This window comes from Emydura macquarii, unplaced genomic scaffold, assembly GCF_026122565.2.
Source record: "Emydura macquarii macquarii isolate MOO-44397 ecotype Brisbane River unplaced genomic scaffold, CSIRO-AGI_Emac_v2 contig_1477, whole genome shotgun sequence".
Taxonomy (NCBI): Eukaryota; Metazoa; Chordata; order Testudines; family Chelidae; genus Emydura; species Emydura macquarii.
Window position 1 is genome coordinate 5,037,531 of NW_027131614.1, and position 27,121 is coordinate 5,064,651.

Genomic DNA, 27,121 nt, shown 5'->3' on the forward strand with positions numbered 1-27,121 from the left:
AAGTATGTTACACTGCTATACCCTTTCAGGTCATGTGTATGTGTCAACCAAAACATCAGAGAGCTTCAGGATATGTCCTTGAGGCTGAATGTTTGTTTCTTGGAGTTTCTCCAGGGTGGTACAGAACAAAATCTTGTTTTTAACTCCATGTTCCAAAACCTATGTAGGATGTCTTGTCTTCGATATGCTTTATGAAGGATTGTACAACTTGGAGTATGGGCTGTTGCAAAAATCTGATCAGGAGTATTTTTGCAGTACTAAAGGCCAAGGGAGACCTGTGTTGAAAGCCACTGATTGGAGGGTTGCAACTCTTTTATTCCCTTCAGTGTATGTCCACTTATCTTCCTCCAAATGGTAGAGTGCTGCTCCTGTATCAGGTATTGTAGAGGCAGTCTGAACCTGGAAACTTCCTACATAGGATAAATTTCCACAAACATCCTTGACATTAAGGTATCACTAATTTTATTGCAAAACCTGTTTTATTAAAATGCCTGGTTATCTAACTGTATTTGCAATTCTACTTTCTGAAGGGTTTATCTAAAACTATCTGTATTCTAGTCTAAAGTTGGAGGAGTCAAGCCAGCTGGGGGTGACTTTGAAGAAGTCTTAAACTCAGCTGCCAACGCCAGTGCCACAGAAACTATTACAGAACAGATACAGGAGGAGACCCAGTGAGATTCCTGCCTTTGTCCTGCTACCCACTGCCAGATGCTGCAAGCAAAAATTAAGCACGTTTGTAATGTTCTTCACTGTCCGTTTCCACCAGATGTGCTTTTATTTAGCACTTAGCTTTAAAGCTATTTGATAAAATAGCTTGTTCGTGGGTTTAAAATATTTTTGAAACTAAAATAGATTGTATCAGCCTGGCTTTTTGGGGGAAGGGACATTTTTATGCATTTCAAGTACTTAAAGGATATCCCTGACTTTAAAGGCAATCTCTAAAATGTTGCTTTGAAAAAACTTTAGACAAACCTAATGATGCTGCACATATAGTATAATGTGCATTCATAACTTCCTTTGGATGCTGTGATTATTAGCCTCTAGGACCTATAAGAATTGTCCTTATTTTAATGCCAAACTGAAGGCTACTTCACTCCTTTGGTGGTGGTTTCAGTGCAACTGTTGCCTAAATTGGACATCATACTTGAAAGATTACTTCAAACTGCAGAAAGGATTTCTGCTTCAACATTATAAATAACATAGTTATAGCAGGTTTACACAAGGGTATCATCTACTGCAGTCAAAACATGTTGAGTCCTAAACTGCATTTGTTGCATGTGGCACAAAGGACATAATCCTACCTACCATTCCGACTTACCGACTTCATTGTGGGTCTTATAAATAGACTTAATATCCTAAGAGTGGGTCCCTGAGTGCTCCAAATGAAAGTGAGATGCCTAATGCTGCTGGTCTAGTATCTGAGCCAGTTTGTTTATCACAATACACTGTTGTGAGTTCTTCACTTGATGCTTTAACCCCTGACTGATTCTGCTGTGGTAAAATGGCAGTCACTATAATAATGGTCTCCAATGGGGGTAATTCTAAAACTTCTGCTCTGATACTAATATTGAATCTTACACTATAAAAGAGTGGAGATGAAATGTGAACACACTAACAGCTTAGAATAGGAATATGGCTTTAAGAACTTGCTCTTGGATGGCTGCAAAAATATTTAACAAGTCATCAACTAATTAATTCCAAGTCAGTTAGGGGAATTAATATTCTTTACTAGAGCATAGGGAAAGGTTTCAGATTTCCACAGGATTTGCAGGCAAGAGCCACTACTCTAGGAGGTTGAACATCTAAAAGATCCTCTGCCTATTTCATACTCTCAAGACTTTTTTTTTTTCCTACTCTGTTAAAAATTAGCAATACTATTTGCACCATTGGAGACTCTCTACTCCTGCTTAATCACCAAGATCCACTTTTGAAACTGCACCCATTTCAAAGCCTACAGCAGACCTTGTAAGAGGGGTGTGTTGCTTTACATGTTGATACCACCACTTTATGTACTTTGGAAGTTGCTTGTATTATGTACATGTCTGGCACATAGTGGCTATCAAATTGTAATTTATGCCAAATGTCTGATCACTGAGCTTGGAATGAACTGGAAGCAATTTTAAAAAGCTATGTGCAAAACTGTCTCTTAGAAAAGTCAAATTCCAAAACTGCTACTCAATTTTCTGTAGACACTATTGTACTGCACTTCTGACAAGTTGTGATAGCACTTCACATCTAGTGAATATGCTCAGTTACTTGTGAGCAGCTTAATAAAATCCTATACGTGAGCAGTGTATTGTCATTTTCATTAATAGCCCAACTGTAAATGCAGATGTTAGACACAACTCTTCCAGCGTGTGGCTTATATAGCTGTTGGTCTAACTAAGCCTTCTAATCAGTTTGAAAGGATTGAATTCACATGAAATATTCACCAGCAGCCCCCTTCTCTTACTCACAGCTGCATGACTGCTTTCAATTTATTTCTGGGCCTGAGGGGCTGAGTCTGTTCCATCCTGGAAAATGATTTGGCAACTGCTTCCATGCTATTTCGTGTATAAATGTAATTCATGAATAGTTTGTGGCCTGAGATTTCAAATGCAGTAGAGGCTGTAAATCAGCAAGTAAAAACAAATGACAACCATACAGGCTCAAAATTCCAATTAAAGAGCCCCCTTGCCCATCTACTATGTTAAGACCACCTTATTGCTGCAATGTATGGTATGATTAAGTGCTATAGTAAGGAAATGTTATAGGTTGCACCTGAGATGACTTTTCAGTTCACTGCAACTAACTATAACATTCAGAACAGTAGAACATTAAACCACTCTTTGGCATGAATAGCAGCTGTTCCCTGTTTTAGGTTCTCTTATAAAGCTGTTATAATAATAATAAAAAAAAGCCTCTCAACAAGCAGATGCCTAGGCATGCTCCTTCAGCTAGTGCCTGGCTTGACCCTGTCAAGCAAACATTCTCTGCCATCTGATCAAGTCAGCTATTTGATTCTCCTTGTTGACTCACTGAAGCATCTCTCTCACTGTTTCAGAGGCAGGCTTTTGCCTAAACCTAGCTCTAAGAGCCTGCTTAGCATAAACAGCCTCAGTTTACTACCTCATGGACTCTTCAGCCTCTCTTCATTCACCCACCTATAGGATCCAGCAGCTGCTGCCTCAGAAAAGATGACTGTAGACCAGTGTTTCTCAATTATATTTTGCCACAGCACCCTTACACGGCCATGCGATACCCTCCGCCGACACATCCAGGAAATCTTCCCCTTTTCGGCGGCGTGCTCTGTAAGCAGTTTTCAGCAGTGCGCTCATGGCTGGTCAGCGGCATGTGATTTGTGTTGATTTTGGCGGCGCGGTTCCGCTTTTTCGCAGAACCCTTCAACTCAGCCAGATTCCGCAGAACACTATTTGGGAAACACTGCTGTAGACTACCACCACACAGCCACTTTCATATGGTCTGGGGGAAAGCCAAAGGGCTTTGGTCGTCCTCATTACATCACTTTAGCTAGAGACCCTGGCTTTCTTTCCTGGTACTGCAGAAGTGTCTGGCCTATGCCTCTACCCTCTTCTGTGACATGATAAAACACCTGCATCCTGGCCAAATATTAACGGAGCTAGCAGTGTGGGATAAGCGGAACAGGTAGTTGTAATCCTGGGGCAGTAAAATGCCACTTAAAACGTTGGAAAGGAAACTGAGGTGCTGTTTCAGTTGACACAACTAGGGAATGCATTTTCCCCCTTGTGAAAAATGCAATTACCTGCTCCATCTAAGATGTCCTTAGTACCTGAATCCTGGCAATGGACATTTCTGCTTTGAGCCTTAGATTGAAATGGTTGAAAAGCCATCCTGGGCATCAAATTTTTAGAACCACAACCTGTGACCTAGTTAAGATCCTAAACCAGGTAACACTTGTTCCCTGCTTTTGAGGGGGAAGAGTTTTCATGCCCCTCTGATGTCCATAGCAGCTTCTCTCAGAAATGGGACCTATATGCAAAGAGGGACCTTTTTATGCTAAGGATAGATGCAAGGGTTTGTACTAGCAGACAGTCATCTAACTTGGGATCTCTACTTGGTAACCTGTACTGCTGCTCATTACTCAATTCTTAAACTTTCATTACCTGCTTCTTTATCCCAAAGTTTACCCTTTTCCTACATCTCCTTATGACGTTCCAGTCTTTAAATGAGACATCAAATTCAATATGCTTACTATTCCAGTCCACTGACCTTTGCACTAAAGTTGCTGCTTTCACTTTGTCATGGTTTTGTAGATATCTTTACTATTATAAAGCCCCCCTCTATCTTTCTTGGGTTATAACAATCCTTTCTTTCTATAAAGAAACCAGACACTGTTTGATATGCAGATGTTCTCAAACCAATCTCTTGTAGATATTTAGCCCTAGACAGTACCTCTATTACCTTGAAAAAATAGGAGTTTGTAAAATACCTGTTTTGCATACTTGTTTGGTACCTGATTCATTTTCTCGGTTAGGTATGAATGCACCCATATTTCCTAAACTTCCCTATTACTGTTCTCTTCTTACTGAAGCTGCTCTGATTCTGTTCTAACTGCTATTCCAGTAAATCTTTCATCAGGATTTTTTTTCCCATGATCTCTTGGCTTTTCCTAATTGCTCCTCCTACAGTGAGCCTTCAACTTGTGTTTTGTGTCTAATTTAGCTTATACATGGAGTAGGTGGACTTCTCCCTTATTTGGACAGTCCAGTTTCCCTGATGGTTACTATGTTAATATTTTGACACATTACCTCTGAAATCCCAAACAGGAAATCTTGTCACTGTCCAGATTCTACCTTGATCTACTGAACGGTGTGTGGTGGTGTAGCAGCTAGTCAGTGAGGCTATGTCTACACAGAACTGTGGAGGGAGCAGGAGCCAGCCTCCTGGGCCCAGCTGCTACACTCAGCCTAGACCCTGAAAAATATGGGCACTGACAGCGATTTGAAGTTGTGGTTTAAGTGGTAGAGCCCACCCAGGCTTAGAACCCAAGGTCCACACTGAGCTGCATCTTCAAAGCAGCAGCTCTTCTTAAAGCACTATCCCAAGTCTACTGATCCAACGTGGGCCACGCCTTCCAAAACACACGTCTGCAAGCTGCCTGTTTAGCGGAAGTGGTTACAGTGACACAACTCTCACACCGTGCCAGCTGTAGCATTCAACTTGTCCCTCAGTTGATGGGGGAGACAGAGAACTGCACAGTTCCAAGGAAACGGGAAGCCGAAGTCAGCAATGGCCAAGCCCGGACACCAGGCCCGATGCGCAAGTGCCACCCTGGCTGGCTGAGCGGCCCCGACACCTGCTGCTGGCTCTGCCGGTGCCTTGCCCTTAGCGCGCGAGCCGCTCACGCGCCCTGCGCTTCTTCTTCCCCCCACTAACGTCACCGCCCAAGTCCTGCCACGATCCGCTCCTGGCAGTTGGGCTTACAGCGCGAGCCGGCCGTTCCCCGCGCACAGAGCACCCGGCTGCGCAGCTCCGCACTGTCCTAGGCCGAGCGTGCAACCGGCCGCCGCCCGGAGGGGAGGGGAGGGGAGCGGGGCTTGCTTGAGTCGCTGCGGCCTGCGAGCGAGGCGGGACACTACAGCCAGGCTCCCCGGGCTGGAGACCCCCGCCTTCGAGCGGGACACACCGCTGGGCGTGGGGAACCTCCCAAGAGAGGAGGACTCAGGCAGTAGGGTGGGTTGTTCCCCTTGCCTCAAAGGCCTGTTGTCTCTCCCCCTGCCCACAGGCCTCCCGGGTCCTCCCCCCCCCGCCATTACGTGAGCACCTCCCAGTCCCTCCCCCTCAAGCCAAGATGGCGGCGACACCCATGCGCGCAGGCGCTAGCGGCGCTCTAGCGTCTCCCCGCGCAACTCTATGGTTGCCGGCGACTCCGCTGCCCGTGTGCAGCGTGACAGGGGGGCGGTGCACTCACGCCCCGCCCTCCTGACGGAAACGACATGGCGACGCCGAGCTGGAGCCGCGCCGCCTCGCGGAGCCGAACATGGCAGCTACTGGCTGTGGCCAGACGGGGCAGCAGCCAGGGAGCTGGGGATTTGCCGGGCACGGACGCTTCCCCGCCGGAGCCCGAGCAGCGGCCGCGTGGCCTCACCAGCGCCTTGAATGTTACCGGCTCGAAGCAGGTGAGAGCGCGCGGGAGGGGGCGGGGCAAGGAGGAGGAGTCTAAATGGGAGGGGCGGGGGCAGAGGAAGCCGCGCCGAGCCTCGTGACAAGGGGCGAATGAACTAGTCGCGAGTGCTTGTCACGTGATGCGAAGCGGGGGGCGGGGGCCTTGTCCTGTGTGTGCACCGCGGGGATCCTGGAGTGAGCCCTCAGGCAGCGCCCCCTGCTGCCCGCGGGGGCGTCCTGGCCAGCTGGCGCGAGGCGCGTCCGCAGGGGCCGGGCGGCGCGGGGGAGCTCCATGGGTAGGGCGGGGCGGGGCGGGGCGAGCGAGCGAGCTTCACTGCTGCGGGCTCAACACGGTTTAGTGTAACTCGAATGAAAAGCCGCTTGGAGACGAGGGCAGGCGCCTGTGAGCCCTGTTCGGGAGGGTGGAGCCTGGGCTACAGAAGAGGGTGACTGTTTTCACACACGCTATGTGCTGTTCTGCAACCTAGCAGGAGTTTGCAGGTGTAGGTCACGGGTCCCCAGGGGAAGAGCTCTCCCCCACCTCCATCGTCAAGGTGTCATGGGTCCCCAGGGGCAGGGCACCCCCACCCCCATTATCTGGGTGTCATCGGGCGCCCGGGGCAGGAGTCCCCCTGGCAGTTCTCCCATCTGATCGGTGTGTTCCAGGACTCCGGGTGCTTTTGTCTTCTCTGTGCATGTCTCATATACAGTCAGTGTGTAATGAGTTCTAGTAAGGCTTTTTTGATCTAAGACACCTAGCCTAGGTTTTCTTACTGTGTTAGTTCTCTCTGAGTTCTCTGATATTCGGACTGTGTCAGGAAGTGGTGAGTAGGGATGTTGTGTGCTTAATCAGTAGGGTTAGGACAGTGTTTAGAATTTTGCTACTCCATTTAGTCCTTCCCTATTAACTGTGGCACAGTCAATATTTCTGTATTATCTTGTTTCCATGGTTCTTAAAGTTATATAATTATTATATATATTTTTAAAAGAAATGTCAAATTGTTTATTATAGAAGGTTTCCTAACATGATATGAGTGGTATGGATCCTATAGGGTTACTATACCAGTATAACTCTCAGTTAAATTGTCTTATTTGTTAATGTGATTTTCAGTTTTACATACATATTTGTTGATCTGTGCAATGTTTAATATACACACACTGGAGCAGTTCTTCTAACTTCTGATTCTGCAATCAGACCTATGTGAGCTGACTTCAGTGGGGCTCTGCTAGGATGTAGCAGTCTGATTACAGGATTGGGGCCTAATATGTCAAGCTGAGCCTTATTTCTAGTGGCTAGATAGCACTGAGTGCTGGCTGAACTGTTCTTGTGCCTTTTTTTGTGTATGCCTAGCTAAATTGATGCGAATTCCTAATATTAATGATCTAAATGGGTTTAACCCTTGCTTGTATTCCTTTATTGACTTAAACTAAGTGCATGTAAGTAAGGGTTAAACCAGTTCAGTGTGTCTCCATTAGGGATTTACACCTGTTTAACTGGATACATTGATTTAAAAATCAGGCTAGTTAAGGTGGTAAATTTTTCTAGTGAGCAAAGATTAAAGTTCAAGTTGCCTTCTGCAAAAATAGCCCATGCTATAGAAAATAGCCCATGGTACACAGGCTATAGGGAAAGCGTATTTATATTAATTGAAGGCAGCCTGTGGCCTCAGTCCCACTCAGAATAATGGGAGATGGCAGCCATTTTTTAAAGATGGCCTTTATGAGTTTCCCTGAAGAGTTGATGTGCCAGTTCTGCAAATACAAACTTACAAACAGACAAAAAATAATGTTTAATCCTAAATATTTATTTAAAAAACTATCTACAGTAGTAGATCTACTCAAGGTTTGCCTCTTCTCTGGTTTATGTCAATACACAATGTTATTTTATAAATACACATTGATAACAAAAAGTTAGAAGCCCTGTGAGGGACTAATTTCAAACACTCCTTGTTAAAAATGTATTACACAACTAAACAATTTACGTAAAAACAATCAAAGGGCATAAAAGATAGCACTGTGGAAATTTCACACTGGAAGATCAACTGCATGTAAAAAACAAACCAATCCAGGAATTTATGCACCATTTAAAAACAATTTCGGAATGAAACCTTAACTATAGAGTTGTAGCAAGTGTTTCCATGATACATATATAATTGCAATATATGGGACATGATTCAATTATACGCACCCAGATATTCGATAATGTGTAACAAAAATCTGTTTTGCCTATGTAAACTGAATATCATCAGAATAGAATTAATCTATCAATAAAGTATTTGCTGTGGGACAGAACTGCTGTCATTAACAAAATTTCATTGACTTTAGAGGTGCCCAGATTAGGCTTATTACAGTTACAAGTTGTCTGTAATAAAACTGAATAATAGAAACATCTGAATTCTGTACTGAGTACATCAGGTCGATACAGTTATAAAAGCTTATTAGTATAACTGACTAAATACATATATGTCTGTGTGGGCCAGGTTGTGTCCAGGGGTTCATAGGCAGAAACAGGGCACTTGGAGCATCTCCCTCTCCTTTGGACCCACAGCAGGAACCAGGTAGTGCAAGATCTCCTTCTGACTAGGGTCAGTGCTGCCAGAAGGCACTGCAGAGGGAGCTGGACCATGTCTGTGGAAGGTGTCAAGACACCTATTAGAAATGTTTATCAGTGACCAGTATGAAAAATAGCAGAGCCCCCACTCTCAACTGCTGGGAAGGGGAAGATGGATGCTGGGGAGCTCCTGCCTTAGGGGCTCCATCTTGCATATCAGCCTATGACTTGCAGCTAGATGTTTGATATATCTGAACTCACCTGATCCCTGGAAGAGAAGGAGCTTTTCCTCTCTCTCCTCAACCTTCCCTGTGCCTTCTGACTGTTGGGAATGTGGGGGCGCTGGCCATTAACTACATTAATATTTGGGAGCTGGTTCTGTGATGAGTTGGTTCCCCCATGTACAGAAGCCAGTTTGGATCAGAGTATTTCTTCACTGCAGAGTTAACTCGAGTTCTCTGTACTCAAGTTACTTTTCTTGAGTTAGCCTAAATTGAGTTCGAGCAGCCATTCTGTGAAATAACACTCATGTTATTGCTCCTACCCTGGTGTTGTACTTACTCATGTGGTGCTAAACCGCCAGGGGACACATCACATGGTTCTTGGCACTGCAATAAACTAAACTGCTGTTTCACAGTGAATTGTGGGAGAATTTGTCCTTTCTGGGCATATGGGGGCCTTGTGGGAAGGCAGTGGACGACTACAGGCACTCTACAGAGTGCTCGTGTTGGCTTATGAGTTGTGCTGTCTCGAGTTTTAGCCTATACCCCCTTTTGGGACAGCTGACTTTTATTAAAAGCACCTTTGCACTCGAGTTAAGGTTTTGGTTTTTTTTGTGGATGGAATTGAAGTGATGGGCAACATCTGAGTTATAACTTGAGTTAACTTTGCAGTGAAGACAATCCTTCAGGGAACTAGTTTAGGTATATGGTGTGGGCGTGGGGATAAAGGAGGTCAGCACTGGGCCACATTCCTGGGGGGCTGGGAATAGGGCCCAGGCTTTGAACATGAATTGTCTTCCGTGGGACCCCTGGCTTGGGCTAAAAAGGCCATGTACTACACAAGCAATAATCATGCGCTGATCACAGCAACTTCCTAATTTTGGAGTTAGGGAGGAAGGAAAGTAAACACTGAAGCAGGGCAAAATGACCTGATCAATAGGTACCATGGTAACGGTGTGCCCCTCCTTCTATTCCTCTCCTCACCATCTGGACAAAGAAGGTGATAAGAAGTGCTTCCTCAGACAGCATGCCTGTTAGAGAAAGCTCAGGATATCTTCCCCCTTGTTCTTCCCTTGCAATTGGCTAGTTAAGGAGACTTATGGTCATTCCTGCTGTCAAGATAGCCAAATTCATGGCAAAAATGCATATGCCACGCAGGTTAAGTGGTAAATAACAAATGGGTGGGTATAATTATATGCCTTCCATATCCATTAATATTCATTTTATAACCATTTATATCACCAAATAAGGATTTTATGGGGCGTTGTAAAAATGTATGTATTTACATATTATTTTAAATAAAAAATTGTGAAGTAGTGGATTCGGGGCTCATTTTGTTGGTCGCGAGGCAAAGGGGAACGAGTGAATTAGAGGCTGTAACCAAATAAATGCTCCTTATCACACCACCCGGCTCAATCTTTCCTCAACCAACCCTGCAACATATGAGAGTGTTCCTCTTTCCCTTGTATGGGAGTCACCAGACATGAGATATAGCTGGAGGATAAGTAATGTGTATGAATAACAAGAAAATGAGGTTTGCATTAAGTGCCAATGTTGCAGAATTACCATTATAATGACGTAGATATTTAATATGGCCTTTATGTAGTTTTTTTTTTTTTTTTTTTTTTTAAAGCTGAATATGTATATTGATGTGGAACAGAATTGATCCAGAGAATTCCACTTAAGGAAGCTACCTAGCTCTATGGGCTTTTTTTCGTGTTGAAATGAGGCAATAGTGTAAAACCTAATTTTATTCATCTTTCTCTTCTGCCTTTAAATTAGTTGCCAGCAAGTCTCTGAGGGGGTCTGTTGATATTTTGAACTGACATACATAAAGTTTTGAACATCTGTGTTCAGGATATTAGGGTATCTGGTTTTCCATAAATGATGGCAGATCCATAGCTTTCTTTCCACTGGAGCCTCTAAACTCCTAACTTTTGTGCAACAGATCTGGTTCTCAAAATATAAAATCCTGTGATTTGCCAGGTGTCTTTGATTTTCAGTGTGCTATGCTGGGGAGAGGTGTGGGCAGGGGTTGAATTAGGACGATAAGTATCCACAGTTTTGTGAACGTTCCTGAATTTGTGTGTTTGTGCATTCAAGTGGGGAAACCATCCACCAGCTAGACTGCACTTGTGGTGTCCCAGCAGTACTAGTGGCTGCACAATGATATGGAGTAGGATTGCATAATTGTAGTCAGTTTCATACTGTTGCCTTTGGCCTTATAGGCAAAGCACTAAAGTGCAAGGGCACAACTGATTGATCACATTCACTGCTTCTCATCTCATGCTAAGGGTGTGCAGAAAAGGATGTGGATTTTGGGGAGGGTGAGTAGATGGGAGGAACAGAGTCTGGAACAGAGGAGGAGGTAAAAAAGAAAAGTACAACAAGTAAATGATCTTATTTATTATCTATTTTTCTGTGAAATTCACCATAACAGGCCTGAGAAGAAGCAGGGATAGCTGAAGACTTTGCTTGCTTCAGTTTTTAACCTCTAGATTCTACCTACATTTTAACTTCCTGTTAAATCCCACTCCAATTCCTCCAAAACCTTGAAAAAATTCAGCAATTAGTCAGACATTCTCTTCTGGCATTTACTGTCTCCCTGTTTACCAAATCTTATTTTCAAAAGCAACGTCTTCTGCTTGTGAATAAAAGCTCTGTCCAGACTGTTGGCTCATTTAGGCCCTGATCCTGCAAACACTTATGCTTAGCATATTCCCTTTGGCCCTCGTGGGTAGCATAATGTGTTGGCTAGAGTAAGGGGAGCAATGGCTCTGCTGTTTCTCTCTGCCTCCCCCTCTCCCTCTTTTGGGTTGTCATGCTCCTGCAGTGAGTAGTGAGGGAGCAGACCTTGTGCTCTCTTGAGCACAGGGAATATGGTTTCCCCCCAGCCCTTAGATGGGCAGCATAGAGGACTTTTGCTTATTCCCCATCTCTACTATGTAGCCACGTAAAGACCAGGCATATCTTGGCCCTTAGTGAACTGTCTGGGAGAGAGCGAGAAGTTTATGGGTAGTTTTGCAGCTTTTATGGGGAGCGATAATGAAGCCATACTTAATTATAGTTCTCTGATGCAACCTTAACAGGGGAAAAGAATGGAAATATCTGTTAAATATTTCACTCAGGTGGGAGGGAAGGGGAAAGCCAACAAAATACAGCGTAAGAAAGCTTTTAATTTTTGTGCAGTGGGAATTTGTGGTGGAATAAGGTACTTCAAAATATTTGAGGTAAAAACAGCTGTTTTTTAAATTGGGTCCCTAGTGTCTCATGCTTTTTTGGAACCCTTTTGCAAAGAGTACACATGGAGATTCTATACTAAGTTTCTGGGGTGGATTATTGTAGATCACTATTCTTATATTTTTCCATTTTGGAATTTCTGAGAAAAAAAATTAAATTTCATAACTGATTTGAGCTGTGCCAGTTTGAAAGTACTGCATTAACAATATGACAGTGTTATTGCCTAGCAATAACCTATGTCTGTGTATGGCAGAAAATTAGACAAATTCCAATTTCCCCATTTATTTGACATGTACTTCAGCAAAGCCAATTTAAAAACCATCACATAATGATTACAGTCTTTGCTAGGTAGTTTTCTATGTTTTTCACACGACAGCAAGAGTTGCCAAGTTGGAAGCACTGCATTTTAATGTCAACGTTTTCCATAATCAAGTGTTCACTGCAGCTGCTATGTACTTCGTACAATAATATTGGTATTATTCTTTGTGAAGTCCTTTATTTTATTTTTATTTTTCATCTCCAATTTACACATTTCTTTAAAATCTAGGGAAATTAACATAGTCTTTGTTTAAAGTTAGTTAAGGTTTCTCAGTTCTGTTCTCGTAACCTTTTGCTGAAATGCTGAAAAGCTGGCAAATACAATGTTAAGGTCAACAGCCATGCTTGTTTCTCTACTTCCACCAGTATAAAACGTAACAATTTTATTTAGTACTGTTCTTTTTCCACAATACATGTTTGACCACCAAGGCTTCAAAAAACACAATGCAGTCTTAACTTTGGCACACTTACAAGAAGAACACATATATTAGAAGTTGTTCTCTTTTCCCCCTGTGAAATTTATTTTTAAAAAATCTTAAGACAAATACTTTTAACAGTGTGTGTTTGTATCTATGTTAGATTTAAGGTTGCATAGTACTAGTTGCATAGTACTAGTACTATTAGGTAAGAGTTGATTAGTTTTATGTAGATATTGATAGAGAGAGAAAACATGGCGGTTGATTTTTACTGTGTTATTTGCTAGCTTTTCAGTGTTGGAGAAAAATGTTACTAAAGTAGAACAGAGTAACTTTAGGTTACATTAAATTAAGTCATTTTCTTCGTGATATACCAAATAATAAAAATGTTTTGACAGTAGAGTAACCTAAGTTTTGTAGCTCAATATCTTTAAGTGTAAATGATTATTACTGTGACTTCTTTTCAGTTCAGAAAAGGAGTGCATTGGCACAGTTAGGTTCTATTTGCTCCTATTGTTTCCTTAATATTAATAGGAAAAGTGACACCAGGTCCACGTTTTACATTTAGGTAAAATCTCAAACTTTCATTTTAAAACTATTTATTAAAGTATTTATCTCTTTAAATCTAGTCCTCGGCCCCTTAAATTTAATGGAATGGGAATTACTGGAAGCAAAAAACCCCAAAACGAAACAAAAAAAACCCTAATCACCATCCAAACTCATAACCCTCAGAATCGCACTTATAACCACAAGGTGGAGGTAACTGAGCAAAGAATCCTCCTGTGGGTTTTAGTTTTAGTTTAGTTTAGTTTTCGTTTTATTACAGCAGAGGGCATCAGTTCTTTTAAGACAGTGGAAAAAGTACTGTACATTTCTGGGATTTTCTATCTGGTTACTTTTAAAACATATTACTCTTGGAAAATTGTATATGTGTGAATAACTAAAGATTTATAAAAGTGCCCAAGTGACTTAAGAGCACAAGTTCCTTAGGCACTGTTGAAAGTCTCACTCTTAATACTCAACTTCTGTTTTGATTTTTTTCTTATTTATCAATGTACATAACAGTTTAATCATATCTGTGTATTTGAATACTTCTGATTGTCATTGCATCTCACTTTCTTGGCTGAGGCACAATGCTTAACGCTTATCTCATCTTCTGTTCTCCATATCATTGCATGTCAATTGCATGTTAATATTTTAATTGTATGTGTGTTTCTCCATCTAAAATTATGCTATAACTTTTTCATTTAAACCTTCTTGACATGTGAATTGTATTTTGCAGTTTCTGTATCTTCTGCACAAATGAATTTGAAATGAAAAACAGATAACATTTCTAATAATGTTTACATGTGTATTAAATTACATATATTGTTTAACTTTAGGAAAAAACCTTTGCATGTGTTTGTTAATCCCTTATTATGAGCACATTAATTTCAAAATAAATTTTGAGGTGGACATTAAAATTGCTAAATGCTTAATGGAGACCAGCAAACGATGTGTTTCCACTGCAGTCCAGAAAGTGCGTCGTTATTTGGAGCATTGTATTGTGTAGGTTCTCTCTTCTTTGTCTAACTTAGATGGGAAGACAGTGAGAGAACTCCTGCTTTCACAGGAAGCTTGTGTTTGAGTTGACAAATCACAATTAGACGTTGTAAGGTTATGATGTTTGTGGGTTACCCCCTTGTGGCCGTGGTAGCAGTATAGCATGTAAACAAAGTGATGTCACTATTTTCTACTACATTCAAATAATAACTGATTTATCTCACACTAAAGTTACATAAAACTGGGACACAAGAGAAGCTGTGGTCAGAGCGTTTAGAAAAGGTCTATTGATGATACTTTACATTTGTTCTGAGCTGTACTGTTTATTTTCAAAGGATAATTTGTTGTTGCTTTCAAAAAAGGATTACATGAAAATAATAGATTCAAAATTATAGCTTCTTTTCATGTAGGTATGTCTTATCAGTTGGAGACTATGCCTTTCTTAGTATTTATATTTTGGGGAAAAAGGCAGGAAATTATAGACACGAGTCCCTACTCTGTTTCCTGGTACCAAAATAAATATATTTCTCTACTGAATGTGTTGTTCAATAATAATAAATAATGTTTAGCATTACTATTTTTTCTTTTCATGGCATTAAAACCGTCTTCCAAAATACAGAGATATATATGAAATTAACACTGATTTTTATATGATCTAGATACATAGTTCTAAGAACACGGGACCACTGTGATCATCTAGTCTGACCTCCTATGTAACACACGACTTCTGACATTCTGTGAACAGTATTGCTGTAATTTAATTAACCAGGGCATATGATACAACATCAGTATTGTTCTATTACATTATTTTACCATCTATATATATTTATTAAAATTATGACACATAACATAATTTGTTTTCCATTGTTGTGAAGTGCTGCTTTTTATATATCTAGGCAACATAACTATGAAAATGCCATTGACTTAAAATAGACAAAAGTCACAACATAGAAAATTTTATCAGAGCCAAAGGAAAAAAATTATACAGTGAAGAAGTTTTGATTAAAAAAAGGGTAATTCAGCAAAACATTGTATAGTATGCCAAAAATAAAAATGAGATGGCTGTCATTTAAAAGTTGCCTACATGATACTTCTTGAAGAACATCATAAGTAATAGAAAAAAGGAAAATAGCTTGTACGGTATAATACTAAACAGTTGCAATGCTTCATATATTTGGCTGTTTACTAATTACATAATAAACTGAGTTGTCATGTGCTATTCTAAACTTGTAGTTGAGGTTTGTATTTCTTGATTTTTAATAGTTTGATATAAAGCAACCAAAATGTACATTAAACAAAGATTTTTGTGTCGGAATAAACATCTCTGGTAAATTATTTTCCCTCCATATATAATTTATCAATAGTCACATGCTAATCACTTTCTTCTTCAACCAATGGCACATCCTTCATAGGTGCAATTCTGAGGATTAAGTAGTTAACTGTGAAGAAAATAATTCAGGTGTCCAATATATGCCAGCAGATTTTCATTATTATTCACAAAAGGGACCATTGTAATCTAGTTTTACCCCCTGCATGACATATGCCATAGAATATCACCCAGTGATTCCTACATCATGCCTAGTGACTTGTGGTTGAACTAAAATACATCTTTTAGAAAGAGAGCCAGTCTTGATTAAAATCTCCATCATGACACACATGAAAGAGGACAGAGTTAAGATTTCTAATGTACCTTAACTTTTGGCATTTTCTGATTTCTGAGTACAGATTTAACATTCTATTTATGTAGCTTTGTGTCTGGGATTACCTGGGTTTTGTTTTATTTGCTTTTAAGAATAAAGCTGGAAAAACATCACTTTCTACGACTTTGTAGCTCAGCCAGCTTTAAACAGTTTGGCAGTAGCACTTGTAAATTCCACATTTTGGAACTATCTGTCCACACACCATCAGAATGCCCTGTCCCACATCTGCAGGAGGTTTGCAGAATGGAGTTGCTAGATCCATAGAGGAATTCAGTGGGGGGAGGGGTAGAGAGAGACCCACCTCATGCAAACTTTTACAACTGCATGCTCCAAAGGCACATCAAAGCAGGACTTGCTTCTGCACATCTTACAAGATGTGCAGCAACCTTTCCCTACACTCTTTGTATCTTTAGTATAAATCAGTTAGCCAGGAATACATGTGCACTTCTTCTCATTAAATATCAAATTTCAGTGTTCTACCCTCAGCTCTTTTGGCTCGAATTGCTAATAAAGTAGGAACAAGATTTTTAAAATATATGTTTCAGAAAGTAATGAATGAGTGAGTGAAGAAGGATTAGACTGCAGATACTTAAGCAATCTCAATTGTTGTCACATATGGTATAAACTTCAATTCAGACTGGATCATTTCTCATCTTTTTTTCTTTCTTTTGGTCACCATTACTGAATTTACTTCACTGCATTTTTGTCAGCATATTGAAATTTTCTGAGCAAAAGCCTCCAGTTTTCACTACGCTCTTTACATTTTGTATTTTATAATGTTTACTGTAACTCTTGCTCATCTTTTTTTTTTCCCCATCTTTTCTCTGAATTTTGACATTCTTTCACAAAATTTGCTTTGTTCACTGAAGTAATTTTGAAGACTTGTTTATGGTTGGTAACTTTTCTAAATCATTTTTATGTGGAAATAAGCAAGAAGGAATAATGCTTTCGAAAATACGGTTGGTATTCATTGCAGTAATTGTTGTATGCATTGTTTAAATGATTAGAAGATTAAAATGTATTACTAATTCATATATTTCTAGTATTTTCAGTGCTTGGTTGCAGGCAATAACCAGTTAACTTTAAAATATAATAGACAAAAATAGATTGTGGTAACTCTCATTCTCTGATGAAAGTAAGCTTGTGTATATGTAAACACGCTTATCATCATGGGTCATTTCTGTGTGTTTCCTAAGAAGAAAAAGGTTTTTAATACAATATTTTGTTGTGTGAGAATATCTTCAGACTTCCCACCCAACTGCTTCCCAAAACCCATTCAAAACTCTCCCTTGTGACTTCCCAAGTCAGCATTTAACTATTTTCCCTGAGTTAATCAGAGCCTTTCACTTTTTGTTTTTGATCAAGCAGCATCCTTTTATGCTTTCTCCTATTACCCTGTTTTCTAAAGCAACTTTATTAAATAAAACTTTTCTGTTTCAGTTTATACAGTAGTTGTTTTTAATTCCTGTTGGTAATAAGATCCATGTATATGCTCGCTACCACTATTTGTTTGTATGGAATAAAGTAAAAAAGTCTCTTGTTTTAAAAAAACGAAGAGGTTGATCTTGTGTTTGTGGTTGCCCATCTTGGCTTGTATGTTGAATCTGTTGGGAAATACTATGAACTTTAATTGTCTGGGTTTTTTTACATGCCAGAAAACCCAAGGGCCACTAATGAGAGAGGACGAAGAACTATGCTATGATGGGGGAAAATTTCAAAACCGTGTGCTTTAAAAAAATAAACACTGAATTTCTGCTGTTGTTAGTTGTAACTGTACAAGTAAAAGTGAAATTTGTTGAACCTCTTCTGTGCCTTAATAGGTGAAGTCTGCTAACAACTGCATTTACTTTAATTATTCACACTCTAGCTAAAACTTATGATTTGGTCTGTATCATGCAGTGTTGTATGATGAATGGTCTTGTTGAAATTCCTATTGCATGCCCAGATTGATGTGTATATTTTGTCCATACACGTAATTTTGATTTTATAAGTACTGTTGTGATTAGTCTAACATATAATTTGTCACATGCAGTGGATTCAGTGAGTGGTAAGTCTTGAAAAACACTATAAATGTAGTGAACACTGGTCAATTGCTTTGCTTTTTAGACCATTGGAATGTCAAGCCAGTATGGGTATCAACAGTTTAGCCATCCATATTGAATTGCTGTATCATATCTGGCAAAATAGGAAAGAGAGACTTGATACTTCTGGTCTAGCGATGTTTGTAAATCAAGAGATTAACAACTAAATCACTACCATTGAATAAAGTAATGTGGATGACTTTCCCATAGACAGTAGACTAGAGACTTGGGGAAGAAATGTTGCCCTGAAAACAGTCTCTGGCTATATGGGTTTGCATGTAACCCTTTAACTGAAAGTCAAAATGGAACCTGGTATTACATCATCCTACAGCACTTCTTGTATGGCTCAACACTAAAAAATGTTTAATACATTCTGTTCAGCTACTATGCCACAGTATTTAATATTGTAAGTATAAATGCTTACTATTCATCAGCTTCGGTTTGCTTCTGATATCACCAGCTAATAGGTGAGATGAGCCCATGAGACAGCAGAAATAATAGCTTGTTTAATCCCAAAGGAAATTATGAACAAGATTTCTCTGTGGGGGATTTGGACCTGCTGTGTAATAATTTACAAATACTATATGTTGGCCTGGTTAGTGGGGGATTTTTCAGTATGGCTAATATTGATTTAAATCAACAGGGCAAACTATCTGGAAAAAGAGGCAGGAAGAGAAAAAATTGCTTAAAATAATCCTCCTTTCCCCCATGCTAATATTTGAGAGTTAAGGAACAACTTTGATTACCTGTTCTATTAATTCCCTCTGAAGCACCTGGCATTGGCCACTGTCGGAAGATAGAATACTGAGGTAGATGGACCATTGGTCTGACTTGGTATGGCTGTTCTTATGTTCTTAATTCCAGCACTCTTAGCTCTGAAGATTTTGCCTCCTCTCCAGTTTACCTACAGAATTTATTTGGACCAAGACACAAAAGCTCCCATGAATAGAAGAGATCCAAAGAACTCTGACGGGTTCAAAAAGAGCACTCTCCAAAGGGTATGCTTAGTAGTTCAGGGGAAGCAGATTGAGACACAAGGATCTGATGGGGATATCTGAAGAAGTTAGGCCTTGCCTGTGTTACTATCAGGGGATGGTAAGCCTCTAGATAAGTAGATGTGTGTAGACTGTTAATTGTTTTTTAAATGATTTTTCTTTAAAAGCTAAAGCTTTGTTCCTACTTCTAAAATAAATAATGCTTCTGTTTTAAAAAAGCTGTCTGACCAATAATACCACTGGTCACAGACTCCCAAAGGGACGACTCTGTCAGACCTGCAGGTTAAGAATGGTTGATACACAGGGTATTGTAGCCCAGCTCCCACGTTAGCAGTGGAAGAATTGCAAAATTCCACTCCAGGATGGATAAAGGCATCAGGCCTAATACTTGAGGGGGGTGCACTCAGGTTACATCTACACAGGAAATGAAAGGTGTGTTTTTAACTCAGGTTAGCTCACCTATATTAGGTATCTTGGATTAAAGTAGCAGTGATGACACTGCAGTTTGGCTTTTAATTTGGATTAGCATCTTGATTAAAAGTTTATAGGATTATCTAGGGTTGAATTTGAACAGATAACCTGAGTTAAAAGCTGAGTTGCTATATCTTCAGAGCTATTTTAACCTAACTTAAAAATGCACCTTTTTTTGCAGTCTAGACGTACACTGCAATGAAAAACCTGCGGTTGGCCCGTGCCAGCTGATGTGGGCTTCCAGATCTTGGGCTTCGGGGCTGTTTCATTGCAGTGTAGACTTCTGGGCTTGGGCTGGAGCCTGGTCTCTAGGATCCTGTCATGTGGGAGGGTCCCAGAGCTCAGGCTGCAGTCTAAGCCCAACATCTATAGTGCAATTAAACAAACCTACGAGCCTGAATCATCTGGCACAAACCAGCTGCAGGGGTCTAATTGCAGTGTAGACAAACCCTTTGGGTCTTTCATTCTGTTGGACATTAGGGGCTGCAAGACTATATTGTCTGTGTACCACCTTCAACTATGTGCATGCAGCTCCCATTCACTCTCAGGTGAAAAGTATATGCACAGTTCAGAGCAAAGTTTGGACTTGAATACAGAAATCCCAAAATATTACAACTCTTTATTATCAAAGTTACCAGCCATATGGGAATTGGCAACTTAAGAATTGTAAGGATTGCTGTTTCTAGAAGTAATGTCTGGAGCAAATTTTGGTTAAAGGATGGTGAGGGGGGGGCAGTGATATAACTGAAGAACAGAATTTGTTGGTGGTTTTTTAATAGAAAACTCTAGAAAGAGACCCAGTAAGTGAATTGTCTAAATTATTACTGCCTGGCGCTGTAGTAATTTGTACAACCTCTTATTTAAAATTGCTAGAACTTTTATATCTAAATAGTAATATATAACTTTTATAGGTATAATATTGCAGAACCATAAGCTTTTGTGGGCTAGTAAATAGAAATGAAATATTTTTTGTAAAGAAATACAATTAAGAAGTGACTTGATGATGTTTTTCACCAGGTCAGATTTTTTTATAGTAGACTACATACTCCTTATTTTCCAATTCTACTCTTAATTGCTGTGACAGCACAGTACCTTTCACTATAAAAGACCTATTTCCAATAACACTTTTTTCTATTTTTATTCATTATAACTAGGCAGGAGATATCTGCCCTTGTCATCATTTTACACTGGCAATCCTGTATTTATGTATGTGATAGTTACATTCTTCACATACTGCTTTATGTTAACACATCATTCATTCCCCACCTGCAGGAATCTAACCACCAATCTCCCATCTCATTTATCCATGTTTCATTTGTATCACACGCATTCCAACATGCACATTGCTTGTCCTTGCAAGCAGACATAAAATACATTTGTAGGTTTTTTCAAGACCTGTTGCTCACTGGGTGGGATGGGACCACCTTGCTGTTACATTGGGTGGTGTTTACTCCAGTAAATGTGTATGGCCTTCCTCTGTTAGCTGGGGATCTTACAGTGGTTTGGGACTATTATTTTTCCATCCTTTGTTCAAGATATGTTGCCTTGCAGAGTATTTAGTTCTAGGGAGAGTCTGGATTCCTTGATATTTCTCATACTGACCTATATAGTATGTGTAGAAAACTGAATATATCCAACATGTTGTGGTTTGTGCTAAACCCTTCTATCTCTTGCTTTTAATGTCTAGGGTGTAGAAAACAGTTGTTTACACTTCATTTGCCTAGATGTTTGACTTCCTTTTGTGTATCTGAATTTTATTTGTCTAGTTTTTCCAAATTTTTCAAATTTTATCTGCATCATGATTAATATATTTTTATGTCGTAGACAGGCTGAATGTTTGACAGAAAAGCAAGCATTTGTAAATAACTTGATCAATTCTGTTGTGCCTACTGGAAAAAATAAGTAGAGAAGACTTAAATGTTATGAAGCGAAAACAACAAATACATCAGAAAGTGATTTAAGAGTGGAATTATATGTTTGGAAGAAGCTGAAGACAAACCAAATCATTAGATGTGGAATTCACACAGAAAACTAGCAAGAAAGTTGCATTTTCTGCCACCAGGTTGTAAATGAATGTATTGGTGGTGGTGATAGCCTACAGAGAAGTCTTGGGACTCCTGTATACTAGCCCTTATAATCTCATCCCCAGGAAGCAACCTATAAGAGTCTCCTGCTTCAAGCACAGGGGTTTGTAATAAAAAGATCCATCATCCCGCTCAGAGAATTGTCCACCTAGAAGTCAAAATAGGTCTGAGAGAGAGGTTTCTTGGCACAGTAAAGAGTTGATGAGATCCGGATGATGATTTCCATGGTGTCAAGGAACCAAGTTCATACATCCATCTTTACCTGCAGCTTCTAGTCTTATGCACAGAGCCTACTCCATAGATGAGCCTGTACATAAGAGCTTCAATGTCTAAACTATTTCCTACAAGAAATATTTAGAAGAATGAAGATATTAACCAGAGTGAGCCATTCCCTCAGTTTGTGAAAACAGGAAGCCTATATAATAATATTATGAGTATGTCTACACTACAGAGTGAAGTAGATTTATTTTAAATTGACTTTCACCTACTGAATTTTAGAAGTCGTAGGAGCATGATGGCCCCACGCTCATTGCGTCGGGGATTGCGTCTCCACTAGCCGTGCTTGGGTCGACAATCAAAGCAGTGTCATAGACGCAGAGGCTTTTGGAAGGTTGTCATCGTCCCATGATGCAACATGCTCCCTCTCCCTCCCTCCTTGTCCCAAACAAATGGACAAACGCTTTTTCGTTCTGTTTTTCGAAACCCTTCAGTCTATGCCCCGCACACTCCATTGCTGGGGAGGCATGGAGCACGCTCATCTCTGCACTATCATCATGAGCATCACAAACATGTCACGACTTATCCTGCAGTACTTTCAAGGCTGAGACAGGAGCCGCAGTGGGGAAAATTGCCATGTTGCTGAAGCCACCGTACTAAAAGCCATAGAGCGAAACAATTCTCTTTTGCTGCAGACTGTTACGCAGCGACTTCAGTTGGTGGAGCGCTGGTTCTGATCCTGGGAAAGAAATACTGATTGGTGGGATCACATTGTGATGATGAGCAGTGGCTGCAGAACTTTCGTATGCGAAAGGCCACTTTCCTTGAACTTTGTGCAGAGCTGTCCCCCGCCCTAAAGCACATGAATACCCACTTGAGACTTGCTCTGACAGTGGTGAAGGAAGTGGCCATCATTCTGTGGAAGCTAGCAACCTCAGACTGCTACTGGTCAGTTGGGAATCAATTTGGAGTTGGTAAATCCAGCATGGGAGTTGCTCTGATGCAAGTGTGCTGGATAATTAATAGACTTCTGCTAAGAAGGGTAGTGACTTTGGGAAATGTGCAGGACATAGTGGATGGGTTTGCTGCAATGGGGTTCCCAAATTGTGGGGGGGGGTGATAGATGGCACACACATTCCTATCTTAGCATTGGACCACTTTGCCACAGACTACATAAACCGAAAGGATACTTCTCAATGGTGTTGCAGGCCCTTGTGAATCACCGGGGATGTTTCACTGACATCAATGTGGGGTGGTCTGGAAAGATGCATGATGCACGCATCTTTAAGAACTCAGGTCTGTTCAGAAAGATGCAGGCGGGCACTTTCTTCCCTGACCAAAATATAAATATTGGCAATGTTGAAATGCTGATAGTGATCCTGGGGGATCCTGCTTACCACTTGCTCCCCTGGCTAATGAAGCCATACACCAGGCACCTGGACAGCGAGAAGGAGCCTTTCAATAATAGGCTCAGCAAGTGCAGAATGGTGATGGAATGTGCATTTGGCCGCTTCAAGGCAAGATGGCACAGCTTGCTCACTAAGTTAGACCTCAGTGTACGCAACATCCTAACTGTTGTTTCTGCCTGTTGTGTGCTCCATAATGTGTGTGAAACAAAGGAGGAAAGTTCCCCCTGGCTTGGGTCATGGAGGCTGATAGGCTGGCACCTAATTTTGAGCAGCCGGATTCCAGTGCTACACTAGGAGCCAACCGTGGAGTGCTGCGCCTCAGGGAAGCTTTGAAAACCCATTTTTGGAGTGAACCACAGTAATGTATCTCTCTCTGTGTTGTGCCTTCCCTTCCCATTGTCCACCCTTGCACCATCGGCCCCTCCCGTTCTTTCCCCACCGACAATCCCCAAGCTCTCAATGAATAAAGAGAAATGTTTTTTTAAAGCAGTACAGTTTTATTCGTGACCTGTTTCATTGGGGGGGAAAGGAAGGTAATTTGACATTCTCATCAGGCTGCTTGGCTATCCAGAGCAAAGTGTGACTGCACAAACAGCAAAGCACACACATTCCCACTTCTTAAAGGGGCCATTGCCTCTGTCTGTTCCCTTCCACCGGCGTGGAGTGGAGCACATACTGGACCTGCTCAACCTCCTAGAGCACCTGGGGGTGGAGGCTAGTAAAAAAGTGCCTGTTGGTTGAGCGTTTTGGAAGGGCTGCAGAGGGAGTCTGTCCTGCCACTGCTCTTCCTGGAGCTCTACCAGCCGCCTCAGCATGTCAAACTGATCCCTCAATGTGTAACATCTCCTGTTGTGTTGCACACTCCTGCTTTTGTGCTGATTTTCTGTGTCCCATATCCATGTTTAGTTTTTCTGACAAGGACAAGTTTTCTGACAAGTTTTTCTGAGCTCTGTGTCAGCGGCCGTGGGAAGCGTTCATTAGTTCGTTGAACATGTCATCCCGAGTTTGTTGTTTTTCCACTTCCTAATCTGGGAAAGGCGCTCTGCAGGAGTACAAGATGGGGTGAAGGCCAAGGTATCCACTGTAAGGCAAGCAAAGCATAAAGTTGCCATTGTTAGCTGGCCCCCTGGAGTAAAAGAAATGTTGCAATGTAAAATGAAAACCCTTTCATATTCTCAAGGCAAAGCCAGACCCACATGTCAATCTGTACCTATTTAATGGGTTGGAGTGGCATTCCAGACATGGTAAATAAGCAGCCCTTGAATCCATTACAGAAAAGTCTGTATAGCACTAAATTTCCCAGTTCACACACAACCAAGTAGAAAGATCATTGGGTTCCCCTTCACTATCCCAAAGACTGGTTTGGGAGGAGGTGATAAAAAGGGATTGGAGGAGGGTGTGGGTGAAGTGTTGCTGGGGGGGGGAAGGGGCATCAGTTCCCAGACCCATAATGCCCATGCCAACAATAAAATGGCTAAGAATTGTCTGTCTAGTGGCCCAGGGACACCATCCACAGCAGAGGAATAACATGCAGTGACTGTATTGGTCAAGTACTTGTGATATAGCGAAGGCAGAAGGCTGTAGAAAAGTGATTGAAGGGAGATATGTAAGCCTCAGAATGCTCCGGGCTCTGTTCCCTGCAGTTTAGCTGAGAGTCGTTAGGGGGCAATTAGGAGCAGCTGGGGCCAATTAGGGACCAGCCAGGTGCTCCATAAAAGCCCTCTGACCCAAACAGACAGGGCACAAGCTCGGAGGAGTAGGAGTGCCGTGCCGTGTGTAGGAGTACGGAGTTGTGAGGAGGAACAGACCAGAATGCAGAGATTCTGTGGAGGAGTGGACTGGAGGAAGGTACCAGGCTCAAGAAGCCAGAAGGAGGGGGAAAATTAGCCCAGGGGAAGAGAATTTGCAGTTGGAACATGGGTCCCTCCTTGGGGAAGACAGGGTGACTGGAGTCACCCTGACCCACTACAAGCAACGGAAGTGTGAGACCCACTAGGGTGGAGTCGGCTGTTTGCCACATACTGTAAACTTGCGCCATCTTCCCTAGGTGACTGTGTGAGATCAGTCTCATGAGGGTAATGCAGGCAGAAATGGAAGATTTCCTGCGAGCAGCGGGGTACAGGCCTGACCCTTATGCTGCTATGCTGTGTTCTGCAATGCTCATTTAATAGCAGAGTGGCGGGGAAAAGTGTCCTGCCATGGCGGAAGAAATAAGGCTGCCTTCCCCAGAAACCTTCTGCAAAGGATTGCAGAGTACCTGCATGAAAGTTTCCTTGAGATATCCATGGAGGATTTTTGGAGCATCCCTATACACATAAATAGTCTGATCAGGGGATAACCTTCTGCTGAAATTTACCACCCCCCAGGAGGCTTATCCCCACAAAAACATAAACTCCTTTTTTCCCCAAAAACAAGAAGCTGGACTGGGTACATAACCACAGAAATGCAATTTGCTATACACACTAACCAGATGTGCCTTTCCCAGCATCTCGGTCTGTAACGCTGTCCTGTGCCCAGCTGTGCTGCTCTGGGGTATCGAACAGGTCCTGACTCTCTGGGAGAATGGATACCCTGCTCTCTTGCTGCCTGTTCTCCTCCTCTTTGTCCACAGAGTCCTCCTCATTCATCCTGGACTGGGATTCTTCGGCGGTATCAATGCTGCGTGGTAGCACAGTGGTGGGGTCACCGGCGAGAATCACAGGCAGCTCCTCATAAAAATGGCACGTCTTTGACGAGCCAGAACGACTGTTCGCCTCCCTAGTTTTCTGATTTGCTTGCCTCAGCTCTTTGATTTCAACTCGGCACTGCTGTGCGTCCCTGTTGTGGCCCTCTCCACCATACCACCTGATATCTACTTGTAGCTATCTAAATTTCTTTTGCTGGCTCAGAGCTGAGCCAGAACAGACTCTTTGCCCTACAGGCTGATGAGATCCAAGACCTCAGGTTGACTCCAGGCTGGAGCACGTTTGGGGCGTGCAGTTGCCATGAGCAGTTCAGCTACAAAACAGGAAATGGGAATTCAAAATTTCCTAGGGCTTAGGGGAGGTGCTATTTCCTGTTTATGTGACCACGGTGCAGCAGAGTGCGAATGTCCAGAACAATCACAACAGCGCATTATGGAATACATCCTGGAGGCCAATTACATCGATTTACGTTGCTCTCTGCCTATACTGACATTCATTCGACCTATAGAATTTGACTGCAGTGCTACGCTAAATCGAATTTTACCACGATTTAGGTTGGAGGAACTGACATGCCAGTGGAGACGCATACTTTAGGTGGTCATTGTAAGCTGTGTTACGTTGACCTCCATTGTCAGTGTAGACCAGGCCAATGAATCTTACCTTCACAGCCAGACCCAAAAATCTTCATCACAGATGCCAAGCTTTCAGGTTGGGACAGAGCTCATTGGGGATGTCACAATACACAGGCTATATGCCTGAAGTCATTGAGGCTTCAGAGGATCAAAGGGTATCCATTGGGGTTTTCAAGGTATGTCTATACAGGGATAAAAGTACTGCATCACAGCCACAGCTGGCCCAAATCCGTTGACTTGTATTTGTGGGGATTGGTCTGCGGGGCTAAACTCACGGTGTAGATGTTCAGGCTTGGGCTGGAGCCTGCGCGCAGACCCTCACTGGGTCCCAGAGCTTGGGCTTCAGCCCAACCACAAATGTCTACACAGCAGTTTTTCAGCCCTGGAGCCCAAGCCCCACAAGACCACATCAGCTGTTCCAGGCCAACTGAGGGT

General features: G+C 41.7%; 1 protein-coding gene across 5 annotated transcripts in view; it reads left to right on the top strand.

Annotated features, from left to right (window-relative positions):
* Positions 1–27,121, top strand: part of LOC137156683 (tumor protein D52-like) — a 188,351-nt gene that overhangs the window by 58,730 nt on the left and 102,500 nt on the right. For 3 of the 5 annotated variants that reach the window (XM_067553573.1, XM_067553574.1, XM_067553575.1), the window contains one exon: positions 559–2,861. The exons of 1 other annotated variant lie outside the window; for it this stretch is intronic. In XM_067553573.1, the coding sequence (XP_067409674.1) occupies positions 559–675 (117 nt within the window). In that variant the 3' untranslated portion in view covers positions 676–2,861. Of the gene's footprint in view, positions 1–558; positions 2,862–5,927; positions 6,141–27,121 lie in introns of those variants that run through there. One more of the 5 variants, XM_067553576.1, reaches the window with a different exon arrangement.